Source organism: Epinephelus moara, chromosome 12 (assembly GCF_006386435.1).
Source record: "Epinephelus moara isolate mb chromosome 12, YSFRI_EMoa_1.0, whole genome shotgun sequence".
NCBI classification, from domain to species: Eukaryota; Metazoa; Chordata; class Actinopteri; order Perciformes; family Serranidae; genus Epinephelus; species Epinephelus moara.
The window spans coordinates 12,404,206-12,428,245 of NC_065517.1; the positions used below are offsets into that span (position 1 = coordinate 12,404,206).

The 24,040-nt window shown below is 38.9% G+C and overlaps 1 protein-coding gene across 1 annotated transcript in view; it reads left to right on the plus strand.

The window, feature by feature from the left end:
- The window catches only part of col12a1b (collagen, type XII, alpha 1b), a 152,480-nt gene that overhangs the window by 51,445 nt on the left and 76,995 nt on the right, over nucleotides 1–24,040 (plus strand). The window contains exons 23-30 of the mRNA XM_050058640.1: nucleotides 4,430–4,559; nucleotides 6,497–6,642; nucleotides 7,967–8,096; nucleotides 8,854–8,990; nucleotides 10,869–10,998; nucleotides 12,140–12,279; nucleotides 16,801–16,933; nucleotides 21,293–21,432. Coding sequence (XP_049914597.1) covers nucleotides 4,430–4,559; nucleotides 6,497–6,642; nucleotides 7,967–8,096; nucleotides 8,854–8,990; nucleotides 10,869–10,998; nucleotides 12,140–12,279; nucleotides 16,801–16,933; nucleotides 21,293–21,432 — 1,086 coding nt within the window. The remainder of the gene's footprint in view (nucleotides 1–4,429; nucleotides 4,560–6,496; nucleotides 6,643–7,966; nucleotides 8,097–8,853; nucleotides 8,991–10,868; nucleotides 10,999–12,139; nucleotides 12,280–16,800; nucleotides 16,934–21,292; nucleotides 21,433–24,040) is intronic.

The following is a 24,040-nucleotide window of genomic DNA, read 5'->3' on the forward strand; positions in this document are numbered from 1 at the left end:
TTGATAGCCGCTTAAATTAAACAATTTTTATAGGGCAAGTAAAAACTGACTTCGGGCAAGTAGATCTCTGACCAACTTGCCCGACTGGGCAAGTGAAAAAAAACCTTAGCGTTGAACCCTGTAATGGCCGCTGCAGCAAGGACATTGCCTGTATATGGGATGCCTGTTCTACCCATTAAGCCACTGGGTGCGCCATAGAATACCACCTTTGTTGGTGTTAAAAACAGAAGACTTTAGGACACATTATTTAAAGAGATTTCCAAAGAGAACAATAAAATAAGAATCTATAAATATATATATTGGCACACTTTGAGCATTTTTTCCCCCCTCACATTTTAAACCTGGTTTAGATATAAAAAGCTGGTTCTATCATTGTTGTCTTGGATCAGTTTGACTCTATTGATCCAGGTATAAAAAGGTTAGAAGACTCAGATAATTGGTCTGTTTCATAGAACTTCATTAGAGTAATCTGCTCATCATGCTTCCTGGTTCAGAGACTTTATGTCTACCATCTGTTTGTGCTGGATACAATCCTGAATATCAAATAGCATCTTGTTTGCTTATTAAGTCCCTTTGGCTCTCATTAGACCTGTCTTAAACTGTAACAGATAACTCTGTTGTTTGTTTATATCTGTGACCCATACCAGTTAGGTGAGATTTACAACTTCCTGTGAATTTAGATAATGACAGGCTGTCAGTCACACAAAAAAGACAAATTGATGCTTAAATCTCTCCCCTGTTGTTTAATATTCTGACATGTGTTGTCCTATGAGGCAGACCTCACAAGACAGGTTCAAAAACCAACTCCTGGAAGTATTTCCACATACCCAGGTCTGGCTTTTAATCAAAGCCCTGTTTACTTGGCCTTCAGGGACTGAAATCTGGATCCCAGTTGCTTTGGTGAACCTGCATTTAGTTTACACTTAACCTCCTGTCAGTCCCGTCTTTAAAAACAGAGTGCTGGGTCTGTTCCATCCTTTGTGCTTTTATTGGCCCATGTCAGATGGAGCCTGTGTGATTACAATCGGGCTCGTCTGAAATCCAGCAGAGTTTCCACTGGATCCACTTAGTTTAACGTTATAGACCTCACACTGGGCTGAGATGCCTCGCTGTACAGCCTCTATCTGTCTTCTTTCCTTTGTTTACAATGGACTGTAAGGCACATATGAACAGATCAAAATGATATGTATGGTATGTACATGCTGGGTATTTAGTGCAGGTCTTATCTGCTGTGATTTACAGCTAGTGCAACAAGAGACTAATTTCCTAAATTACAAGCGGCCAGTAACAAGGAAGGTCAGGGCTGAGGCTGTGGCTCGCTGCCAAGAGATGAAACATAAATTGTTGTGTACCTGGAGTATTTATACATGCGGAAGAAACAGAAATGTGTGCCATGAATAGACCCAAAAAGGTTGTGACGATGAGCTGGAGTGGCCAGTTTTTGTCATTGTAAGAGTTAAAGGAGATTTCTGCATGACTTAAAATAAAACTTTGAAACTCCTTAACAGTGGGTTTGCATGTTTTAGTCCAATAAATATTAACAGTTTATACCTCAGAGGTGAGACAAAGTCAAGGTTTTACAGGTCATAAGTAAGTCTAAAGTCTTGGCTATAAAGCCCCAATTCACTACTAAGTCCTCAACTTTGTTTTTCAAGTCCTAAATAAATCTTTATGCATCTGTCACCAAATTTATGGCTGCTTTTAAAGCTTAAATAGAATAAGTAACACTTTATTTAAGATTGAAAGTATATTGGTTGCAATGGAAAAGTAAGAGTAAACACTTTTTTTTCTAACATAGTAGTTGTTGATCTTTGTGCTTGAAGAGAATATCAATTCATTCTAGACCAAAAGACTAAAGTCCAAGTGAAGCCAGGAGTTCATCAGATTCACAATCTTGGAACCCATCGGTTATTAATCTGATGACGATAAAGCCTTTGGGGGCAATAGCCGATATTTAGAGAGATCCGGCATCGCCAATGAATATCTGGGCCAAGACTTCCTCTTCCGTTTGCCACTTATTTTTTACAGTTCGATTAGCAACTTGAGACAGGTCCAGACAACATTACGGCTAATCTCTATAAACAGATATTAGCATATAAATGCAGATGAATTAGCGAATAGCAAATAAAAAAGCTAAATTGTTGTCAGACGATAGCCGATGGGTACCGAGATTGCATTTCAGCCAATGCGTTCTTCCTCTTTTGCTCTCCACACAGACTTCTTACCTGCAGGGTACCAAAGCCTACACAAACGTGATTGGTCAGTACCACTCATACTACAAATGGAAACCAGAATGCTTCCAGTACTAAAATCTTGAACCGTTGCCTTCAGATTCTGCATTCATATGCAGAATTATCCATTGACAGTCCATTGAAGAAATTATGCATTAATTGTTTTCTTTCATTTGAGGTATGACTGGCGCTCTTTCTGATATTGTCATCTCATTGCACCCTCTTCTTCTGCAGTAGTAAAATGTCTCCTGACTGGAAAATTAGCGACTCCTACTGCCTATCTTAATGAACCGACTCCCCATATTCACATAATGGTAGTGGAGGGAAAAGCGCGTAAATTTGCATTTTCTGTTGCAGTTTTCCTGAAAATTTGGTTAAAATTTGTGCTACATTTGGATGGAACCTGACTCGTGAAGCAGTACATTTTAAGAAGGGTGGGTCATGCTGATAGCTGAATGGTTGCTAAAATGTGATTTGTTTAGTGAAGAAGAACGTTTCAACCTGTTCCCAGCAGAAATTTTGTCTGTGTTTTGTTTCAACAAAGATTAAAACAGGTCGCCATACTAGAATCAAGAAAATCTAAACTTGATTTCATAAAGTACTTCAAGTAACCTCATTTATATTGGAAACACATTGAACTTAATCAGTTACAGAAAAAAATAACTTGATAAGAGGGACATTTTTTCAACAGCTCAAGAAGCTGTAGCCTCTTTGTTTGTTTGTCACTTCCCTTCTGGGCTTGATTTTCCAGCAGAGCAGCACAGGAATGTGATGCTGTTTAGCAGCCAAGTTGGATGTCCCACATGAGGACTTTCCCACTGGCACATGAGCGCAGCATGATAGTTCCGGTTTAACAGACTGTAATCATCTGGTGGTGAAAATATGAGACCTGGACCACCATCAATCCCTGATTGACAGATCAGACCCGCAGTTTTCATCCAAATTTTTTTTAACTTTTTCAGATATCAAAATTACATCATCATATACTGACAAATTGCTTCACTGAAAGTCAAATTTAATTACCAGTTTTCTGAAACAAAATGCGCTCATTCCTCTAAGCTTTGAAGTTTTGATGAGAGTATGTGTTTGTTATTGTCCGATTGGTGATTAGAACATTTCATCCTTGACCTGCTGCACCCCAATCCTTTTTTCTCATAATCAGCAAAGAAGTCCTTTCAGGTTGCAGTGATCCTACTCTGTGAGGTTGCATGAGTTAAAGAGATTTATTCTAAATGAGATTTTCTGCTTTTTGAAAAGAACAAAAACTTGGCACCTTCATCTGCAGCTACTAGCCTCTCAAAACATAATAACAGCACTCATACAGAATACACATCTTAGCCTATACAATAGATTAGACTAAGAAAATGTTCAGTGATAACAAATATAAGTTTGTCTGTCATCTGTAACTTTTCAAAGTATTTGCTCTTGAGCTCTTGGTGAGACGAATCATACAAGAGTAACTTAAAGAGTAATTTTCCCCCAAAAACACAAAAATATATCTCCATGGCGTCTATAGGGTTAGGGTTACAGAAAATTCTTGATGGTGTACTTTGATAAATATGTCCACATTTTCTAGGAAGCCCTTCAAAGGATTCTCAAAAGTTTAAAACACATACAGCTGTACAACAACTTAATGAAACACAGACTATTATTTAAATCTCTCAATCAAAGAGATTAGCATGCTTATGAATCTGGCCAGACACTTGATACCAGCGTCCAATACGCTGTGGTACGGACACATTTATTGTATTGTATTATATCCACCTGTATTTGTCTTAATATGATATATCCATGCAGAAAGTTTATTTTTTATTTTGCCACGTTTTTTGAGATCTCCATCATCGAGTCATCTTTCTTAAAGCATTGAAAAGTGACATTTAAAAAACTCAACAGCAACTTTTCTTACAACAATGTCTCCACTTCACTCCACTGACACTGTTTCCATTGCAAATTTTTCTTACCAAAGCTAAAATATATGAAAACTGTCCCCAGCAAAATCCATAAATGATCCCAAGTTGTGTGAAAACGTTTCATACTGTTAGACATGACATTGTCTGTGTTCATAGAAATGAATATCTAAGGTTTTGGAATCAAATCCAACCAATTTGGTTCATCCTAGAAGATTAATTCTTAAAAACAATTTGTCAGAGTATAAAACTACTTAAGACTGTATAATAACTAGCCCTTCATCGTTTCAGCTGCTGGTTGATGGAACGATGAACACAGTCGTGCTGGAAGGCTTGACCCCCCTGACCGAGTATGTCGTCAATGTCTACTCTGTGGTCGGCGAGGAGAGCAGTGAGCCACTGAAGGGCACTGAGACCACCTGTAAGTGTTTGCCATTCCTCTTTTTTCCTCTCAACACTAAATGTCTAAGGCTACTTCCTTTTTGCCTCTTTGCCTTATGAGAGAAATGCTCAACTTCCATGTTAGACGGCCTTTTCACAAGACACTGGTTGCCCTTTGGGGCGACAGACATGATTAAAAGGGAGCTTCAAAAACGGATAGCATCATCGCTCTGTTGTGGGAAAGCGTTTTGTTTCTTCCTTACGGTTTGTGAGATAAACAACTTGATTTCTCTGCTCATTACCCTGTTTCACACACATCGATATAACGTGTTTACTCGCTTTTTCCCTCCTGCAAATCTGCTCTCTGTTTATACAACGTATATATTTAGCATCTGATCTGAGGCGGAAAACTTCTTAACACAAACACAACGTCCCATGATGCGATGTGAGCTGATGCTAGTCTGTGGTGGGTGAAGTGGGAACCACTTTGATCCATAAAGACAAACAGTTACAGAGTGATTCATTAGGGCTGTGGTCTTTGCATACATCTAAAATAAACTGATATAAATTAACAACGTGTTAATGCTTTTAGTTGCTCATTTGTCCTTTAATGTTCACTTTATTTGTTCTTAAATGTGCAACTGATTTTTACAATGTGCTGTTTCCCACTGTCATAAAAACAATAAGTGATTATTCTGTTGTTGTCCACTTGCATTGCACAAGCAGTCATTTTTTAAACTACCACTCAGTTAAGTCATAGTGTCCTCCTGAAAGCAGTCTGCAGTCTGTCAGTGTGACTCAAACTTAAAGTCTGTAGAGGCTGGAAAGAGGGATGTTGTTGAACAGTCAAGAGATAGGACTTTTAAAAAGCCCCAAAAAATCATACATTTTCTGTGTTAAATAAAATGTATATGTGTGAGGAAGATGATACATCCTGCTTCACAGCACGAGTGTAGTAGATATTTCAGAAGCCAACCTGGGATCGTCCCCCTTTTTTCCCTGGTTATTGCCACTTTCTGCCTGTCTTGCATTTGACACCATGGTTATGTCAAGGGGCTGAGCTGTCCTCCCCCTGTCTCTGTCTCCTGTCTCCTGTGTCGTCTGCATCCTCTATTATATCCTCCTTCTCGTCATCATCATGCGTCTGAATATTACTATCCGACCTGTTGAAAGTAGGCTACCTAAGTTATAAATTCATACTGTGTGCCCCGTCCCTCTCTCTTGTTGCACATGTACATGTCCTGAAGGTTACGCCACATTTTCTTCACTGCTTCTTGGTCAAGCAACTCTCTAAAAACTTTTGACGGATGCGAGAAAATGCAGAAAATTACCTATTTGTAAGCGTGCGACGATTTTGTACGCAAAGTACGGACTTAGTGTGTAGTGGCCTTTAGTCAGGCTTTTGGAATAAATCATTTTGTATACAGAGATGCAATACGGCAAATATATTTCCTCTCAGTGATACCTTCCTCATCTGTTTTTGTCATGGATTCACATGTAAATCTTTTACAGTTAACCTGCGTTGTCTTAATCCCTGAACCCTGTCAAGGAAGTCAGATCACTTATTTACATGACATCTAAGAAAGTAAACAAATAAATCAATAGAATAAACCCTTTAAAACCCAGAAACCCTTACCAGACATGTGATAGCAAATATTTTGTAAATCAAAAACTTTATGCTCTCTTTGAGACATTGTGGAGTTTTCTAAAATATGACCTTGATGTGTATTTTTTGTGCCAAAGCCTCCTCAGAATATTGAATATCAAAAATTATCAATTCAGACCTGCACAGTCATTCATAAGGGCCAAAGAATCTCCAGTTGTTGCTCTTAGTCTTCATCAGATACTTCTAATTATATCAAATCATTCTTTTCTTAATTGAAAACATCAAATATTGGCAAAAGAATAGTAAACTGAATCTTCCTCTTGTTATATTGAGCCATTACTTTCTCTAACTGTTTGCTTTTGTCTTCTCAGTGCCGCTGTCAGCAGCGACAAACATGATTGTTTACGACGAGACCTCGAGCACCATGAAGGTGAGCTGGGACGAGGCAGATGGTGCCACAGGCTACATGCTGCTGTACAAATCCATCAACGCCACTGAGCCTCAGATGGAGAAGGAGGTAAAGTAATGTGACCTTCAAATGCAACTTGTGAGGTTGTGTTTTCAACATGTAATGTAGCTTGAAGTTAAGCAAGAGATGTCTGCTTAGAAATTCCTTGCTGCTTTGGACTAAAAAACAATAAGAGAGGGGATGGTCACTCTGACAACTGATTGGCCCAGGTCTAATTGACTAAAAAAGGAAGCTTAACTGACTGAGTCCCCACAATATGACCTGCTGAACAGATTAAAGTCCCCACAATGTCAGCAACAAGTACACTGTGATACCTAGGATACAAACACTTTTAAACATAGCAAACACACACAAACTCACACACATCTTAATTTGTGTGCTCAGCATTTCCACATTGATTTTATAAGAGCGGGCTTCTGCTCACACCGCCTTACTGCTTCCAGATGGCGATGCGATGAGCACTTCGCAGAACGGGAAGTGGACTTTGCAGTGCTGCTTAGGCCAGGCCCACAAAGAGCAGAGCCCTCAGACACGCTGGGTAATGGGAAGGATTAGCTCATGAGGCCTGAAGTCATCAAGATGATATAAACAGAACAGATGCTAAAGGGGTGGAATGGGTGGTGTTAACCTACATGTGTAATTATACAGCAGAGGAAAATGTAAGGGATGATTTAATACACAGTGAAATGGTCTTTACTGGAATATGTGCACCCGAAGTGTGAATCAGGACCTCAGGATGAAGTGCATTATTTATCAACGTGAATCATTTGACATGAAATATTAATTAAAATGATGAAGGTATTTAAACAGCATGCTACCATTTAAAGCATCATTAGCTAGTATTCAAGCCCATTTAATGCAAGCCTGGAAAATAGGGGAAAAAAACATTTAAGAACTATGCTTTACTTTGAAAAATGGAAGACAATAACACACGATATACACTACATGGCCAAAAGTATGTGAAAATCCAAACATCCAAACCCATAAACATTTAAATGCAGCTATAACAGCCTCAACTCTTCTGGTTTCAGTCTTACCACTAGCTTTCAGGACCTGGCTGTAGGGAGTTGCTCCCATTCTGATACAAGAGGTCCAACACTGATGTTGGGTGATAAGGCCTGGCTCAGTGTTTCCATTCATCCTAAAGGTGTTGGATGGAATGAGGTCATGGCTCTGTGCAGACCAGTCAAGTTCTTCCACACCAAACTGGGGACACCATTTCTTTATGTAGCTGGCTTGAAACAGGAAGGGACAAACAAACTACTGACACAAATTTGGAAGCAACCTTGTCTAAAATATCATATGTATACTGTAGTATGTAAACAAAATAACTTTCTCACAAGTCCTGTCTTTCCGCTTTGTTGCTCTCTAGGTACGTGTTGGAGGAGATGTAACTAACGTCCAGCTGGTGCAGCTGATACCCGACACAGCGTACACCATCACGCTTTATGCTCTGCATGGAGAGGCTGCCAGCGACCCTCTGGAGGGGAGAGGAGTCACCTGTGCGTAATGCTTTACTGATTTTATACTGCACATTACATGAGTTTTAGCTCTACAGATATTTCTAAGAGGCAGAGCTCCTCTGGAAATTGAGACAATCTGATTGAATTAAACCTCAACTGACAAAAGAATCAAGGTTTTACCGGGGATGTAACGTTGAATGACTAGTTTTCATGGTGGAAAACTTCTGTAGCACTGTACAGCTGAAAGCTGACAAATTAAGTAATGAGATTAATTCTGTCTGTCTCAAGGAATTGTTTGTCAAACTACAACACAATCAGTGATGAGCAAGAAGTGTTAGAAAGTATTTGAACACATCTTTTTATAAATGTATGTATTTTGTGGGATATCATTATTTTACTCACTGCATTATACTTACAATATACAGGAACTTACATCTTTTAAAATGTAACTTTTTTGTAAGAAAAGGTAAGAAGTTTCAAGGTATTTAGTTTTATTTTCATGTCAGCAGTTATTTTACTAGAACTGGATCACATCTCCCACATCCTGGAGTTTATATTTTGGACTGAGAATTTATAGATAGAAAACAGATGCACTGAAATACAGAATATCCAAAGTGGCAGCACTTAAAAACGCTGCTGTCTGTTTTTCAGCTTTTCAGTAGCTTTTGGTCAGTCAGCGTATTTTAATATCTTCACAAACATATTGACAGTGATGCTGGGATCGTACATGCTTTTATACTTGAGTTTTGATGGTTTTTAAAGTTTGAATGGATGTCCGTTCCCTGTCTTCCCTCAGTGCCCGTGCCTCCTGCTGGAGCCCTTACAATCTCTGATGTTACTCACAGCACCATGAGGCTCAATTGGGACGCTGCTCCTGGAGCTGTCCTCAAGTACATGATAACCTACAAACCAGAGGAGGGAGAACTGAAGGAGGTAAAACTGAGGTTTTGTCTTTTCTGTGTTACCTTTAGTACAGGCTGTTATAAAAAAAAAACCTGGCACTGGCTTTGTAAATTACAGACTTAGAATGCATCAAATTCTCCAGACTAGAGGTTAAAAAGTGTTACGAACCTACAGATGTTTGAATACTAGAATGAAATATTGAACATTACATACTTCTACTTGTCAAATTAGGTTTGAAAGTGCAGTAGGGGTAGATATGAAAAGACTAGTTGTTTGAAATAAAAACTGATTTGCTGCTTTTCTCTATTTTATATCAGTGTAAACTGAATGCTGTTGAATTGTGGATTTTGGACTGTTGGTCAGACATAAATGTTTCACCTGGAGCTCTGAGAACTTGACAGACATTTTCAGTGTTTTATGACATTTTAGAAACAAAACAATCAGAAAAAAAACAATGCAAAAATCAATAGTGAAAGTAATTGTCAGCTGCATAAAAATTGGTGACTGTTATCATTAAAAGTAAGTCAGTCTAACCAACTTCAACATTTCACAGGCTCCCTTTTGGCATCATTTAACCTCCATTTGCTGTTAAAGTGCATCTGTTCTTTATGATTATGAAAGATTTGCAAGAAAATTGTGTAGATTTTGTTTGTTTTGGAATCTGTGAATCCTGAGCAGCGTCCTCCTTTTTCCTTGTTGTGCAGTTCAAACACCGTTTAAACAGCCTAAATTAGTTTCATGTGTAATACCGGGATGTACAGCAGTGACCTTTTCTATTGGCAGGTATCAGCTGTTGCTCTTTTTACAGCAAAGTGGCTGCAAGACTTGTTTATAAATGTTTTCATTGTTTGTAAGTTCATTCAGAGGTGGCTTTCAACAATAAAACTTCGCCGGGAGCTTAGTAAGGGTGAAGCTTTAGTCCACAGTGATATCTTCATTCCGGGAAAGTGACCAAGTCATGACCAAGTCAAGAGTTACAGCAGCTCCTCTTTGTTGGCTGATCTTTATGAGAAAAGCAGTCTGCTGGCAGAGGAGCGCTGGCTCAGGCTGTCAGCCCAGCCTGACTGGATCATCCCAGCACCACTCTGTCCTCATAATTTCTCACTTGGATGTCAGTGGAGGACAAACAGTCTGGGATGAATCGGCAGCCGAAGGTGCCGTCGGTGGACACCTGCGAGACGTTTCCAGAAAACTCTGATGGATGACACGCAGCAGCTCAACTCCTCTTAAGGATTACTGCTGAGGACCTTGTGTCTCTATAGAAGAAACCCACGCGTTGGATTAGTGCCTGCTGAGTGCTGCTTACTCTTCTAAGCTCTCCCCTGAAATGGAAAACTCAACTGAGGAGACACAACTCAGTGTTATATACTCTAAAGCCAAAGACTTTATTGTCAATTCTGCCACATGATCCACAGGACATATAGAGAATTAAAATGTCGTTTCTCTCAGACCACAGTGTTAGTATGAACAAATAAAAAACATATTATTATTAGCAGCAAACAGGTTTGTTATATCCTGCTTATACCATGACCACCTGCTTATATCCTAACCACTTGATCTTTGTTTTGTTTTTGTGTTTAAGATATTTTAAATTATAGCTTTTTATCTCAAAATGTCTACTTCTTTTTCCTGTAATTATTTACCAAAGTCTTAGTAAGTGTGACCTTTTGGAGAAACTGGCAAACATTTCTAACACATTTGTGCAATTGCAGCCAAATTTAGACGACACATGGACCTTTAAACTCCATGTGATCCTACAAAAACTGATTGCATTTCATAAATGTGTGGCACTATGAAAACATGATGCTGATCAATAACATTTTCTTAAACAACACAGAGGATTGTGCAGCTTTAATCAAGGTATGTGAGTGATTTTTAGTTTCTGATGATTATATTTGTCACTGCCAGGCTGAAGTCAACGGTGACATCACCACCTTGGACCTGTCCAACCTCATCTCCCAGACTGAGTACGATGTAGCTGTCACCCCAATGTATGACGAGGGACCTGGACTCCCAATGCTCGGAAACGCCATCACAGGTCTGAATCTGCTTTTTATTTTTGTCTTTTGTTCATCCAGCAGAGGAAAATATATGGCCAGGGATTCGTGAGAAAATACTGTATACTTACCCTTTAACTACATCAAATTTGATTAAGCTGACCAGCCCTCTCCAGTGCCTGAACAGCACATGTGTTTTAGAGACGCGTACAGTGTTTGTGATGGTGATGAGTTCTGTATTAACTTTGACTTCACTTAACTTCCCCTCCTGGACTGAAAACAGCTTCCAGAGAGGCTTTACTCGCGCTGTGTGTAATCATTTACTGCACTGACTCTGTTTATCATTAATCCCCTGTCAGCTGTGGAAAAACACAAAGACATTTGTAGTTTTATACTTTTGAGGACCCCCGTTGACATAATAGATTCTTTAGCTCCTAAAACCTGTGAATGACTGCACACATCTCGAATTTGTTCAGTGATTCAAATATGTCTGGTGTTGTACTTGTTGACAGCTGTTTTGCCCCCTCTGAGAGACAACCGAGTTAACTACATTCATGAGACAAAGCAACAGAAAAATGGCCACAAGCATAAATGAGATCTGACCCAGCTGTACAGATTATTGTAAATCAGATTATAGAAAGAACAACCATTTAACTGACATAAATCTTCAACTAAGTTATCTGCTCAAAAGCTTCTGTGTTTATGAAAATAAAAAAAACAACATTTGCTAAACAGTTATTAACTTGCTACTGATTGTTTAGGGCGAAACAAAATATCCCACCTCCCAATATGACAGTGGCTAACATGAACACAATGCCAGGCTGAATGAATGAAATTAAACAAAATGTTGATTCAGTCTGACTTTTAGAGTAATATAACCTCCACCCTGAACCAACTCTTATACCAAGAAATGAGGACCACGTAGTATGTCCTTACGTTTTAAAAATGCCCTCTTTGGCAAGGTCTAAAATCTGGTCCTCCCAAAGATAGCTGTACAAGAAAACACACACAAACACATGCAAACAAACACAATACACACCTAATTGGAACACACACACATTGGTAAGCTACGCACTTGTAGCTACAGTAAATAGCCTTCATATGATGTTGCCTCATCTCTCAGAACCTCCTCGTAATTACCGACACATCCTTCCTCCCTCTCATTTCTTTCTGTGTGAGCAGATGTTGTTCCTGCCCCCAAGAACCTGCAGTTCTCTGAGGTGACCCAAACCTCCTTCAGAGCAACCTGGGAGCATGGGGCCCCGGACGTGGCCCTCTACCGCATCGGCTGGACCAAGAGGGGGGAGGACAACACCCAGTTTGTAAGTTATTTAGCCAGTATTGGACAAGACTGTGTCACATTATTTTGTGGCTACAGTCTGAATTTACATACAGCCTTTCGAAGACCATGTCAAGACAAAGTCCAGAGTGACAAAAAACTTTGTTTAAGACCAAAATATAAACAATATTAGTGTCTTATCAAATGTTTAAGGCAGGGTATCATGTTTTAGGCCATCTGATACAAATCACATTTGCATTACTAACTTATTCACAAGCCACAGCTTTATAGGTTTTTAGGTTGATTCTCCATTTTCCACTCAGTTGCTGGGTTCAACAATTATTAATCCATCAAAGATAACAGTATGTCACCTTTAATGACTTTGTCATCATGACATGATGATACAATTACATTTCAGGACAACTCTTCTTCATTGGTGTTGGTACATTCAGGAATTTTATGGGAAGGTCCAATGAGGTCCAATTTTTATTGCAAGGAATTCATCAAGAAATTCAATTTCAATTTTCCGGTAACATATTACTACATGTTCCTCTCTATCATCAACACTTGATTATGGTTTGGCAAAACTTGAAAGTTTATTCTTGTGTCTTATTACTATGATAGGTTCTCGTAAAGGTTTAAATCTGTGTGAAATTCATTCTGCTTAATGGTACCTGGAAGGTAGGAAATCATTTTAAAAACACAGTTATAAACATACAGGAAATGCTTTATTCCCAGCTGTTAACTAAACCCTTCAACCTCTACAGCTGCAATAATGTTTCTGCCAAGGTACACGTGATGAGGGGTGTTATTAACTCGTAAACGTTAAGTATAAAAGAAAAAGCCTTCGAACTTCGGTCCACGTGCAGTCCAGAGAAGCATGTTTCAGCCTTAACCAGCCAACTCATGAGTGGATGGGAGTTTAACTAATTAACTTCTTGAGATGTTGTGAATCATGGTGCATTACACTCAGGTTAATCTAGTTGACTTCTGGGATAGGAACTGTGGTGGGCAATGACTTGTTTAGAAAACGTTTTTGAGAGTTTAGACACTTACTTTGACCAAGCTTAGACCAAGACATCTGGCATCTCTGATGTGTATCCAGATTGTATCTGGATTTGCTTTGTCCACTTCACTTTTCTCTTTGTTATAAAAAAAATGCATCTTCAGCAGCTGGATAAATACCTTTGTGAAGTTTTTTGCCCGAAGCCTCACAGTATTTCATTCCTCTGATTAAAACTGGAGCCTGAAATCAAAGACAGCAGTACAGTCCTGAGTTCAGGTTAAGAGCATTCAGGCTCACCTGCAGGTACCACTCTGACTTTCTAAACTAGTCAGATTGAACTTGTTCACCATCCTGTATCAGTCCAGCCTCTCTAACATGTAGACTGGGTTGATTGTGAAACTGGGTATGGTTTTGCTTAAATGAAACAGTCATACTGTAGAACTGTCATTTAAAGTTTTTCTTATTACTGAAGTAAAAAAGAAGATTACAAGAATGATCCATTGTGGTTTCACAGATCCCTTAAACTGACATGCCTCACAAAACTCAGTTACTGTGTTCGCCAAGACTTAAGTAAAAAAATCCAGTTTAGCTGCAGCAACAATAATGCTCTCTTTGTTTTCTTCTTGTTATATTTTGGCCCTCCAAGTTTGTTTTTGGGCCCACTTTTGCCTCCCCACCCGACATACACTTCAGCACAAACATGTGTGAATGAAATCCATACCAGGTTGTTTATTACAGTCTTAGTTCAGCTCTGACTTTCAAAATATTAGACTCTCTTTATGGGCTGATGGATATGCTGCAAAATGCTTCTTGTCTCAGAGGTCAGATTTAAATTAAACACATGAGGGTAAATCTGCAAAATAGTTTTTTTTTTTTTTTTTTTAACTTTATTGTCCCTATCAATCAGTCAAGGATATCAATCAAGGGCTGCATATCTTTTCTTTTCTTTTAAATTAGCAAATAGTTGGCATTCACATACACTGAATCAATGGAGCATACAACTAAATCAATGTTACAGTACACTGTGAAACAAGCTGCAGAGTTTTTGTTTTGAAGGTTCCATCCTCTCCAGCAAAAAGGACAGGCTTGCAGCTTGCTGTTCAGTAGTTTACTGCCCATTATGTTCGGCTGATAGGTGACTTCTGTAAATTGTAATTTAATAAGCAGAAATAGAGGTTGAAGGGAACGCAAGCATTAAACGAATTTGGAAGAAAAAACTTCTGTCTACAGGGCTCAACAATAAGGATTGCCCGATTGCCTGGGGCAAGTAAAACTCAAGGTCGGGGATGTAAACTAACAACTCACTTGCCCGATCGGGCAAGTTGCTAAAAACAGTAAAAGTTAATAACTAATTGATAAAATAAATGTATTTTAAAACGTGCTTTACAGCGGTCTCTCTGCCTGAAGTCACAGGCACAGCTGTGTAACAATGTCCTGCCCACAGCGCCCATTGATATTATTTTGCGCGACGGACGCTTCATATAATAACATAACAACATACTATTTATGGTGTTATGTCATCGTGTCATTTCTGTCTCTACATGGTTACATGTCCGTCTCTACATGGTCCGCCACACACACAGGTGAGCACGCTAGAGCGGCTCGGGCCGCATTTTCCTGACCAAACCTGACCCCGAGCCCGGTGCAGTTTGTCAGCTGACAAAGTTATTGAAATGGACAGTGTGTAAATAACCAACAGACTGCTGTTACGCACAGACAAACACGCTGCTCACACAGCAGCTCAGCACGGCACTCGTGCTGAGCTTGTGTTGCGTTCAGGCGTTGTCTCGTAAATAACAACTTCCAACACTTAAATAGGTCATAGCACAAAACAGCAGCATGTCAAGTGACTTTTTACTTTTATTATATTCAATAAAATTGTATGTTCCTAAATCTTGAGACACCTCATGTAAGCTAGACAGACATTTCACCTGCGCATTACTGTGCACAAATGTACTGTATGTACTTAGTCCTAAAGAGCCCTTATGGTGCCAGTAGATACACAGAAACATCCCAGCAGGCTGTGCTTTGCAAGCATACAAAAAAGTTTCACGCATGCGTATGCGTGTGCTTCACCTCCGCTGCTACAACTCCATCCTAGGGGAAACACTGCTGTGTGCGTTTTGTGCAACAGGTGGATGTGGTAGTCTACTGGTAGAGTAGAGAGAGAGCTAAGTAGCGTTGAAGTAGAGTAGAGCAGGGCAGAGAGATGGAAGCAAAATATATTAAACCCGGTGTTAATACAGCAGAACTGGAGAGAGGGGTGAAAAATAAATAGAGGTGGGCATGGCTCAAGTAGGGCGCAAAATTATAGACGGAGAACGATTGACAAATTTTTCACTTTAAGCCCTGACACTGTCATTTTTGTGTAGGAATTAAGCTACAATACATGACATATGTTGTTTTAATTAATAAATACAGTGTGAATAAAGATTACATAACATAAAAATAACTGCAGTCTTTGTTAATTGATAGCCGCTTAAAGTAAACAATTTTTATAGGGCAAGTAAAAACTGACTTCAGGCAAGTAGATCTCTGACCAACTTGCCCGACTGGGCAAGTGAAAAAAAACCTTAGCGTTGAACCCTGGTCTATAATAACATCGTCAACCTTGTGGGAATGAGGTGAGTCCACAGACTCTATGCAGAGGATGGCACAATAATGCACCCCATAGTGTCTTGTTATATGAACTTTCATGAACTTTGGCTAAAGAACAGACTTTGAATCTGCCTTGTACTTATTGTTTAATAATTGCTGAAAATTTCTAGCCTGGGAACCAGACGAATCTGTGAGCTTATGTTTCATTCGCTCTGGCAGATATGCCTGGTCCCTTTCCCGATCAGACAGATTTCCACCCAAACCTGCCCGGGTCGTTCCAGCCACAAAAGCTTATCCAATATGGGGCATGTTTGAGACAATGACTGACAACTTGGGAGCCTTTGCTTTTTTAGCGAAATATGTGATGATGTCATTTTCTTGCACTGCGGACATTACAGGGAGCAGAAACCAAGCTTATGAAAGAGAAGCTCCATTGAAGCATTTTCAGAACAACCAAGATAGCTACAGCTGATGTGGAACTTTATGTTTAAGTACTATTTTGAAATTCTGATAGCAAAAATGTAAACACTTGATTAAAGACTTAGTGATGCTACACAATCAGCTCATCTCTGCACGCTGTAGTTTGTTTACATTTGTCTGTGGCTCAGCACTATATCAAGTTTCATCGCTCTGATTAGTTGTAGGTCTGTCCAGCTACCTCGAGAGGCATTTGGTCTACTGCTGTTGGTAACGCCCCTTGAATATTGAAAATGATCTGAGAGGTCCCAGACTAACTTGAATTTGTGATTTTGTCTGGCGTTGTCAGGCTAGAGGATTTCTTGCTAGTTATTACAGCCGAAAAAGCCATTTGGATCCTTGGCTACACAAAAAAAATATTGTTAGTCCTGTCCTGCAGCTTGCATTACTGATGGCTCCACACAGACATTTTTATTGTTATTATTGTAGAGGATTAGACTGTCAACATTCTTCTCCATTTTGTTATTTTGTCTCCATCACCAGGCCATCTTGAATAGCGATGAGACCTCCCATGTTCTGCCAAACTTGGACCCAGACACTGAATACTCTGTCACCGTCACGGCCATCTACCCTGATGAGTCGGAGAGTGAGGACCTAATGGGCAGCGAACGTACATGTAAGCACAAGCACCCAAGTTGCCCCTCCAGCTTCCAAAAAACAGCCATCACATTTTGCACTAAGATATGTAACTCACTTGGAAATGATAACGTTGTTGTTTTCTCGACATCTCTTTCTAGTGTTAAAGGCTCCGGATGGTATGTCATATGAGAAGGACAGGTTCCTTTTCACTGTAATGTTCATGATTTTGTGTGGAATGGTAATGTGGACCAAAAGGGACAGTACTGACAGAACCAGACCTTTTCTGCCTTAACTGCATGTATGTGCATTTCAGTGCTCCACTGTGCGTTCACACCACAAACGATAGGAGAACTCAATTGTTGGACATTAGTTGATTTTCTTTATTGGTCACGGCTTCATTTTTACCATGTCGATCTTTTGTTGCTTCAGAATAGCTCAGCAACTTTACTGAAGGCTTAGCTAAATATTACATGAAGACTAAAGGGACTCAGGGGAAAAGCACTTGACACTGTCATCTACTGAATCAATGAAATGGTGATTGAGAGCAACTGCTACTTCAGCTGGGTTGCTCACAAGTATTCCATTAGCATAAATTTCAATTGATTTGGTATTGGTATTATTAAAATTTTGCCCCATTAGTTTTCTTAGTTGGTTCCAAATATTTTTTGTATTACCTCCTGCTTTTTCTATTATGTTCAAAAAAAGTTTGCCTTTGATGTCCTAAGCTCTTTGACTACCTTATTATGAAGCATGGTAAAAGCATATTTGTCAGTGCTTAATTTGGATTTAAGAGCAATCTTTAAAGCCGTATCTCGTTTTTTCATTAAATTTAGGATATTTGTATTGATCCAAGGAATTACGTTCTTCCTTTTCCTATGTCTTTGTCTTCAATTGTACTCTGTAGTTTTTGCATGAATCTTTGACTGTCATCTTCCAAAGAATTTCCCATCAGTACGACCTCCCAATCAATGTTTTGAACAGCACTTTTAAATCCATCTTGCATATTTTTGGGAATAATCAAAGATTCCTGTTCTTGGACAAATGGAATAAAACACTTTTTGGTTAGCTTCCTAGCTTTCAGAGTTAAGTTGTGTTCCGATAGTCCAGTCAGCATATTAAAGGATTTATTGATTCGTTTTGGCCTATTGCTAAAAATAAGATCAATTTTTGTGCTGGTGTTTTTTGTAATTCTTGTAGGACCATTTACCAGCTGTGCAAGATCAAAATGATCAGTGATCTGTTTTAAAGATTTCCTTGATGATTTCACTTCCCAATTGACAGAAGTCTCCCATGAGAATCACCTCCTTATTAAAATTACATTCCTTTAGCATATTTTCAAAATGTTCATAAAACGTATTATTGGAAGGGGGGGGGGCATACAATACAATAAGCGAGAAAGACATAGATGGAGACAAAGTCACATTGAGTCCAATATACTCCAGTTCGTTGCAAGACCACTGTATTTCATGACACTGAAAACTCTCTTTCACAAAGATTAAAACTCCACCACCCTTTGAGCCTACTCTGTCCATCCTATAAATGTTATACCCAGGAACATGTAATATTGACAATGGTGAATTTTCATTAAGCCATGTCACAGGAATGGATAAACACAGGAAATCTAGGTTGGAGTCCAATAATAGCTGATGAATTTGATCACTTTTAGATTTAAAACTTCTTATATTCAGGTGTCCTCCTAAAATGCCACTTGGCTTTAATTTTGGGTCCCAGATGATTCTTGAGTGGTTGACAGTCTGAAATAAGTTCAATTTCCGGTTTTTCGAGATCGCTAGCCTATATTTATTACAGTGTGCGGCGTGTTGTCTGGCATGGAGTTCGCGAAGTTTCCAAACTTCATTTTTACAGTGTTTGCAGTTTGATCCGGTGACAGCTTAGATGTAGTTTGTTGCGTAGACAGAATAGATGGACCGCTTGGTGATTCACGGAACCTGTCCATGCAACCAGCATGTTGAGTGGAGCGATAATTACCTCTGTCGCTTGAGAATGGAGAAACATCTGCACCTGTTGACCCTCCGACACCGATGTTGGATGCGCCCGCGGCCCGAATCTCCTCACGGCCGCACCGTGATCCGCCGGTGCGAGGCCGCCACCACTCCGGCAGTCCATCGGTGAATCACTCGGCGCACCCACCGGACGCACCACAGGATACCGGGCAGGTAGCTCAAACTCGGGAGCCCGCAAAACAGCCGGAAAAACATCCGTCATGCATCTTTTGTCCGCGGCACATGCAGCGCTTGTCTCCCCTTGCGGGCCAGGGCACGGATGGACATCTCCAGACAGCAACAAACAGATTGTAATAAGCAGAGCATTGCCCTACTGTATGCTGACCTTAGACCGGTGTTTCTTTGTATGACGGTGCAGCTGAGGAAGGATGAAAGTCGACGCCAGGGTGTGCTTGCCAAATCCGAAGTTCGGTGTGATATGGATTGTTTGTTTGCTCTTTGTTTGGTCAATCCCATTACTCTCGGTGTAAAAGTCTCTGTGTAGGTGCGCTTTGTCAACCAGCTTTATTGACAGATTAATATCGGCAGGTTTTAGCACGCTTAAAAATAATCCATAGAAATAAAAACGCTTGTGAGTTGTGAGGTAGTCTACCTAAGTTAAGGTGCTTCCATAGTCGAGCGCACTTCCGCGTTGTAGTTTCCTGTAAAAATGTCCTTGAAAAATCCCCGCGATGTGAAAAATAAATGCCGAGCAGTCTTGCTGGGAACTATAGCAAAAACAGTTTCACATGGAAATAGATGAAATAACTGACAAATAAAGCAAAGATTGTCACTTAATTATCCAACAGAAACATTAACAAATTTCAGTTTCCCTATTTTGTTTAGTTTAGGTGTTTTACTATTTGATAAACATAATAATACACTCTAAAGTGGCCTGATATAGAAAATAATGAACTTGGTAAAGGACTGGACTGCGTTGCCACCTGGTCTATTATTTTTTTATATTAGGACACTGTGTTGTATATTATTGTTTATTAATTGCTTAATAAATGACCATAATGTTATTAAAATTAAAAACAGCATAGGTTTGAATCATTGCATAAGTTTGGTATAGGATGTATAAAACGGTATTTTTAGGTATTTTAATTAGGCAAAATTTTTCCAGTGTCACATTTATCTGCATTTTGCCATTCCTTGTAGTATAATGAAGTTGTGATGCAGTATTTAGTGGTAGCCTATAGATATGATATAGAAGATGTTGTAACAGCTTCCCAGAATAACCACGATAGGCAGTACTGCAGACTTGTTTGCTAGCTAGCTACTGCAGCCATGTTATTGCTGCGGTCTATTTGTTTTTTTGCAAAACTTGATGAGATGCTTTCAAAGCATCATCTGCTCAAAATTACGACATGTTAAGGTATGATGTAACAGTGAAAGTTTAAAAACCATAGCAGTTATTGAGACGCTTGCATGAGACTGCACAAATGAATGTGCAGTGTTTACACTGAATTTGGGGCACAAAGTTATTTTCTTAACACTGGACATAGAGTGGCAGAAACAAACAAATCATTTTTGCTAGATTTAACATTTGCAAAATTTTTCCCAGGTTTACTTCTCAGTAAAAGTGTGCAGTTGTAGACTGTGGTGTGAACGTAGATTTAGAGCTTAAAATGCAAAAGTGTGACAGTCAACATGTAATCAATGTGTGTCATTCTCCACAGACCTTTATCCATGTGAATGCTTGTTTTTAATTCCACCATCAGTCATTTTGTTTTTGTTCCCATCCTTCACCGTTTTGTAATCATAACATTTCTGTTATTACAGTTTCATGTGTTTCACATTGTAATGTCATTTTGTCATGTCATCACATCATCCTTTACCAGTGTTCACCTCAGTCTTACGATTAATGGTTTGGCATGTTGTTGCTTTATTTACAGTATTTCTGCTGTAGGGCTGGGGCTCAGTGAACTTTTAATTCAACTAAATTAACAAAAAGCTTCAATTCAAGGCTCAGTAACTAAAAAACCTTATTGCACTGTAATTTACCTTTTCAAATTTAGTTGAGTGTTTCTTAATTTTATTAGTCATAATTCCAATATTTCGACTGACTGTAAGTGGGAAAAACAGCTCAATAGCTGTTGATATTAAATGACTGCATTATTGAGACAATTGACTTGAATCAGAAGTTACTGACCTCCAGCTCTGCTCTGAACAGCTTCATACTGCTGCTCCTGTTTTGCTGCTTCCATCCTAAAATTGACCCTTCCAGCTTTGATGACCTGCGAGATTGTGGGACCATCACCATCACTTTAATTATCATCATCATCATCATCATCCTCACCATCATCATCCTCGCCAACATCATCTCTAATCCACCACAGGGTTGTACAGATTTTTCTATTTATCTCACTGGATTTTTTGTGTGCTCCCAGTGCCTGCTGAGCCTCCTCGAAACTTGAGGGTTTTCAACGCCACCACCTCATCGCTGTCATTGAAGTGGGACCCTGCCCCTGGTGCCGTCCAAAACTACAAGATCATTTACAAGCCCGTTGCTGGAGGCGAGCCTCTTACAGTAAGTTCACTGCTCATTTTACAGTGTTGAAAATACCTCCATAAATTTTAGATAAAAATACAATTCTGTCATCGGCGTACAGGAATCACAAAAATGGCTATCTCGTGGTAAAATACCATAGACTTTGTCCCGTTTGCACGGATTATATGTGGTAAGAAAAACAGAAAGAGAAAATCAAAACTAGATGTGATTGTTTGATTGGCAGTTTATTGGTGAAATGTAATTCATGGATGTGTTCATGTGTTCCGGGGTATTTATTTGTTTGTTTTGCATAATGCAAAAAAATAAAAACAACATCTGAAAGACAACAAAGAAAATATATTTAATAAAATAGAATAAAAGTTGTCAAAAAATGTTGGTGCAGTTTAAGTAAATTAACAGTATAGTAAGCAACAAGTAGAAACTGGTAAGTTAAAGTTAAATCGTTTGTGAGTAAGATGTGTTTGAGCAGTAATAGTAATGATAATAAAATAATGTAGGTAATGTTATATTACCTTTATGACAATTTCAATATTGTACATTCCTAATTTTAACAATGCCACAGTCTCTTGGAAAATAAAATCAAGGCAAATATATTTGTTTAATCTCAATAAAACATTTTGATTGTATCTTTGATCAATAAATCTTAAGGAAATGTAAATCAAGCCACAGAATTCCTAAAAAAAACACACACACACACACATACCACACCACTTGGCTCTTCCGTTTGTCAAGAGACGAAAGCTGGAGCTGCTCCACTGACTCTGAACAATGGAGTGACTGCAGAGACTTCTAAAATGTTTATTTAAGTTTTTACACCCAGATTGGCTTTAGTTCAAGGACTGTTTTGTAAAATTTGAGATTTACCAGAAAACAAATCCCTCTCTTCCGTCCCCACATGGCTGTTAACGCACACTGGGTATCATCTGTTTGTGCAGGATTAGCGGAACAATATGACTAAATTCCTTTTTAAGGTGGATTTTCCTAATGGTCACGCAATTGGAGGTTTTGTTCGACTCCTTTTGGGGCGCGGTGGTGCCGGCTGTGCATCTCCAATGTGCTTTAGCCGCTCGATGACAATTCGATGAATATCTCAATGTGATGGGGAGCTTTAAATCTGTCAGAAGAGTTTGCGATATGAGTCCCAGGACACATATAGAAACAAATCAATTATGAACTGTTTGATATGATGGGAAGTTTTTTTCTCCCTCCTGAGATACACTTTCAGGATGTCCAAAACAGAAAAAAGAATAGACATAAAACTCTGCAGGGAAAGAAGCTAAAAGGACTTAAAGGCTAAAGCTGTGTCATCATCATCATCATCCATTTTTATAGAATATATCATTTGCGGTATGAAATGTTTGGGTTACCTAGAGACTGCAAAAAAGTTAATAGCAGAAGTCCTTTATTTATTTTTCAAAAAAGTTGAGTTTTTTTTACCCCCACGTAAAAGGACCAATATCAGCTGTAGTAAACTTTAAGCACGTATTGTTGAGAAAATAAGAGCAGTTTTTACGTTGTGTGAAAACTATGTATCTCTGCTTTAGTGGATTTTCATGCTTTCACATCTTCTTGGACCAGTTAACCTTTTTTTGCCTGCCAAAACTCGTAATATTTCAATATGACATCACATGTTGGCTAAATTTACTACATTTTGTTTGAAAGTCAAAGAAAACTGGAGTGTGTGTGTGTGTGTGTGTGTGTGTGTGTGTGTTCCTAAAAAGTCAGACTCAGCAAATCAAGGAACTCTTAGGAGTTAAGGATTTCAACAATGTAAACATGAAAGGAATTCCAATGTATTTTGAGCTCTGAGTATAATAAATGGCCGACACCTGCGCATGTCTGCAAAAGTCTTTGTCATTTGACCCAATAAGTGAAAATGTTTTAAATACATAGTATGTGGAGAGACCTACTTAAGATTTTTATCCAACAAACAACCACATTTATCTCATGATAAAACAAAAATCTAAATCTGCCATAGTAAGGCCAACTGTCAGATAAATACAGTGGAGAAAAAACATACAATATTTAGACTAAAATGCAAAGGAGGTAAAGTAGAAAGTTTCCCAAAATACAGACATACTGACGGAAAATACCAGAACCCAAAACTGCACTGATGTGGAAATAGAAAAAATGGACTCAGTTACATTATATTAAAGGCAAAACATGCTTTCCTTAAAAATCATTGAACCAATAGACTGCGACTTGAAACCATCTTCAAACTTCTTTACTGTGACTCATGATGATGAGCATTACCATTACTAAATTCAAGTCACAGTAATTTTGACAACAAAACGTTTAATAAATCAAGGAACAGATATTGCCAAAAACATTTAACTTACAGCACAGCACTAGTAGGATTATGTTTAACATCTCGCCTCTTGCCTGACTGTTGAAATGCACAATGACATCCTGAAGGAGTTATACAAAATGCCCCCAGCACTCTGGAAAAGAAATTTCTGGCTATTCTGAGCTCCTTGGTCATATTTTGACATTTGGTTTATGACAGCGTCCTGCAGCGTGATTGTGTAGTTAGAGGAGTCCCGCGTTTGGCCACCAAGCTTGCATTCCTGTGCCATGACCAACAGTGATTAGTGCTGGAAATAACTTGAAAGGAAACTGCGGGCTG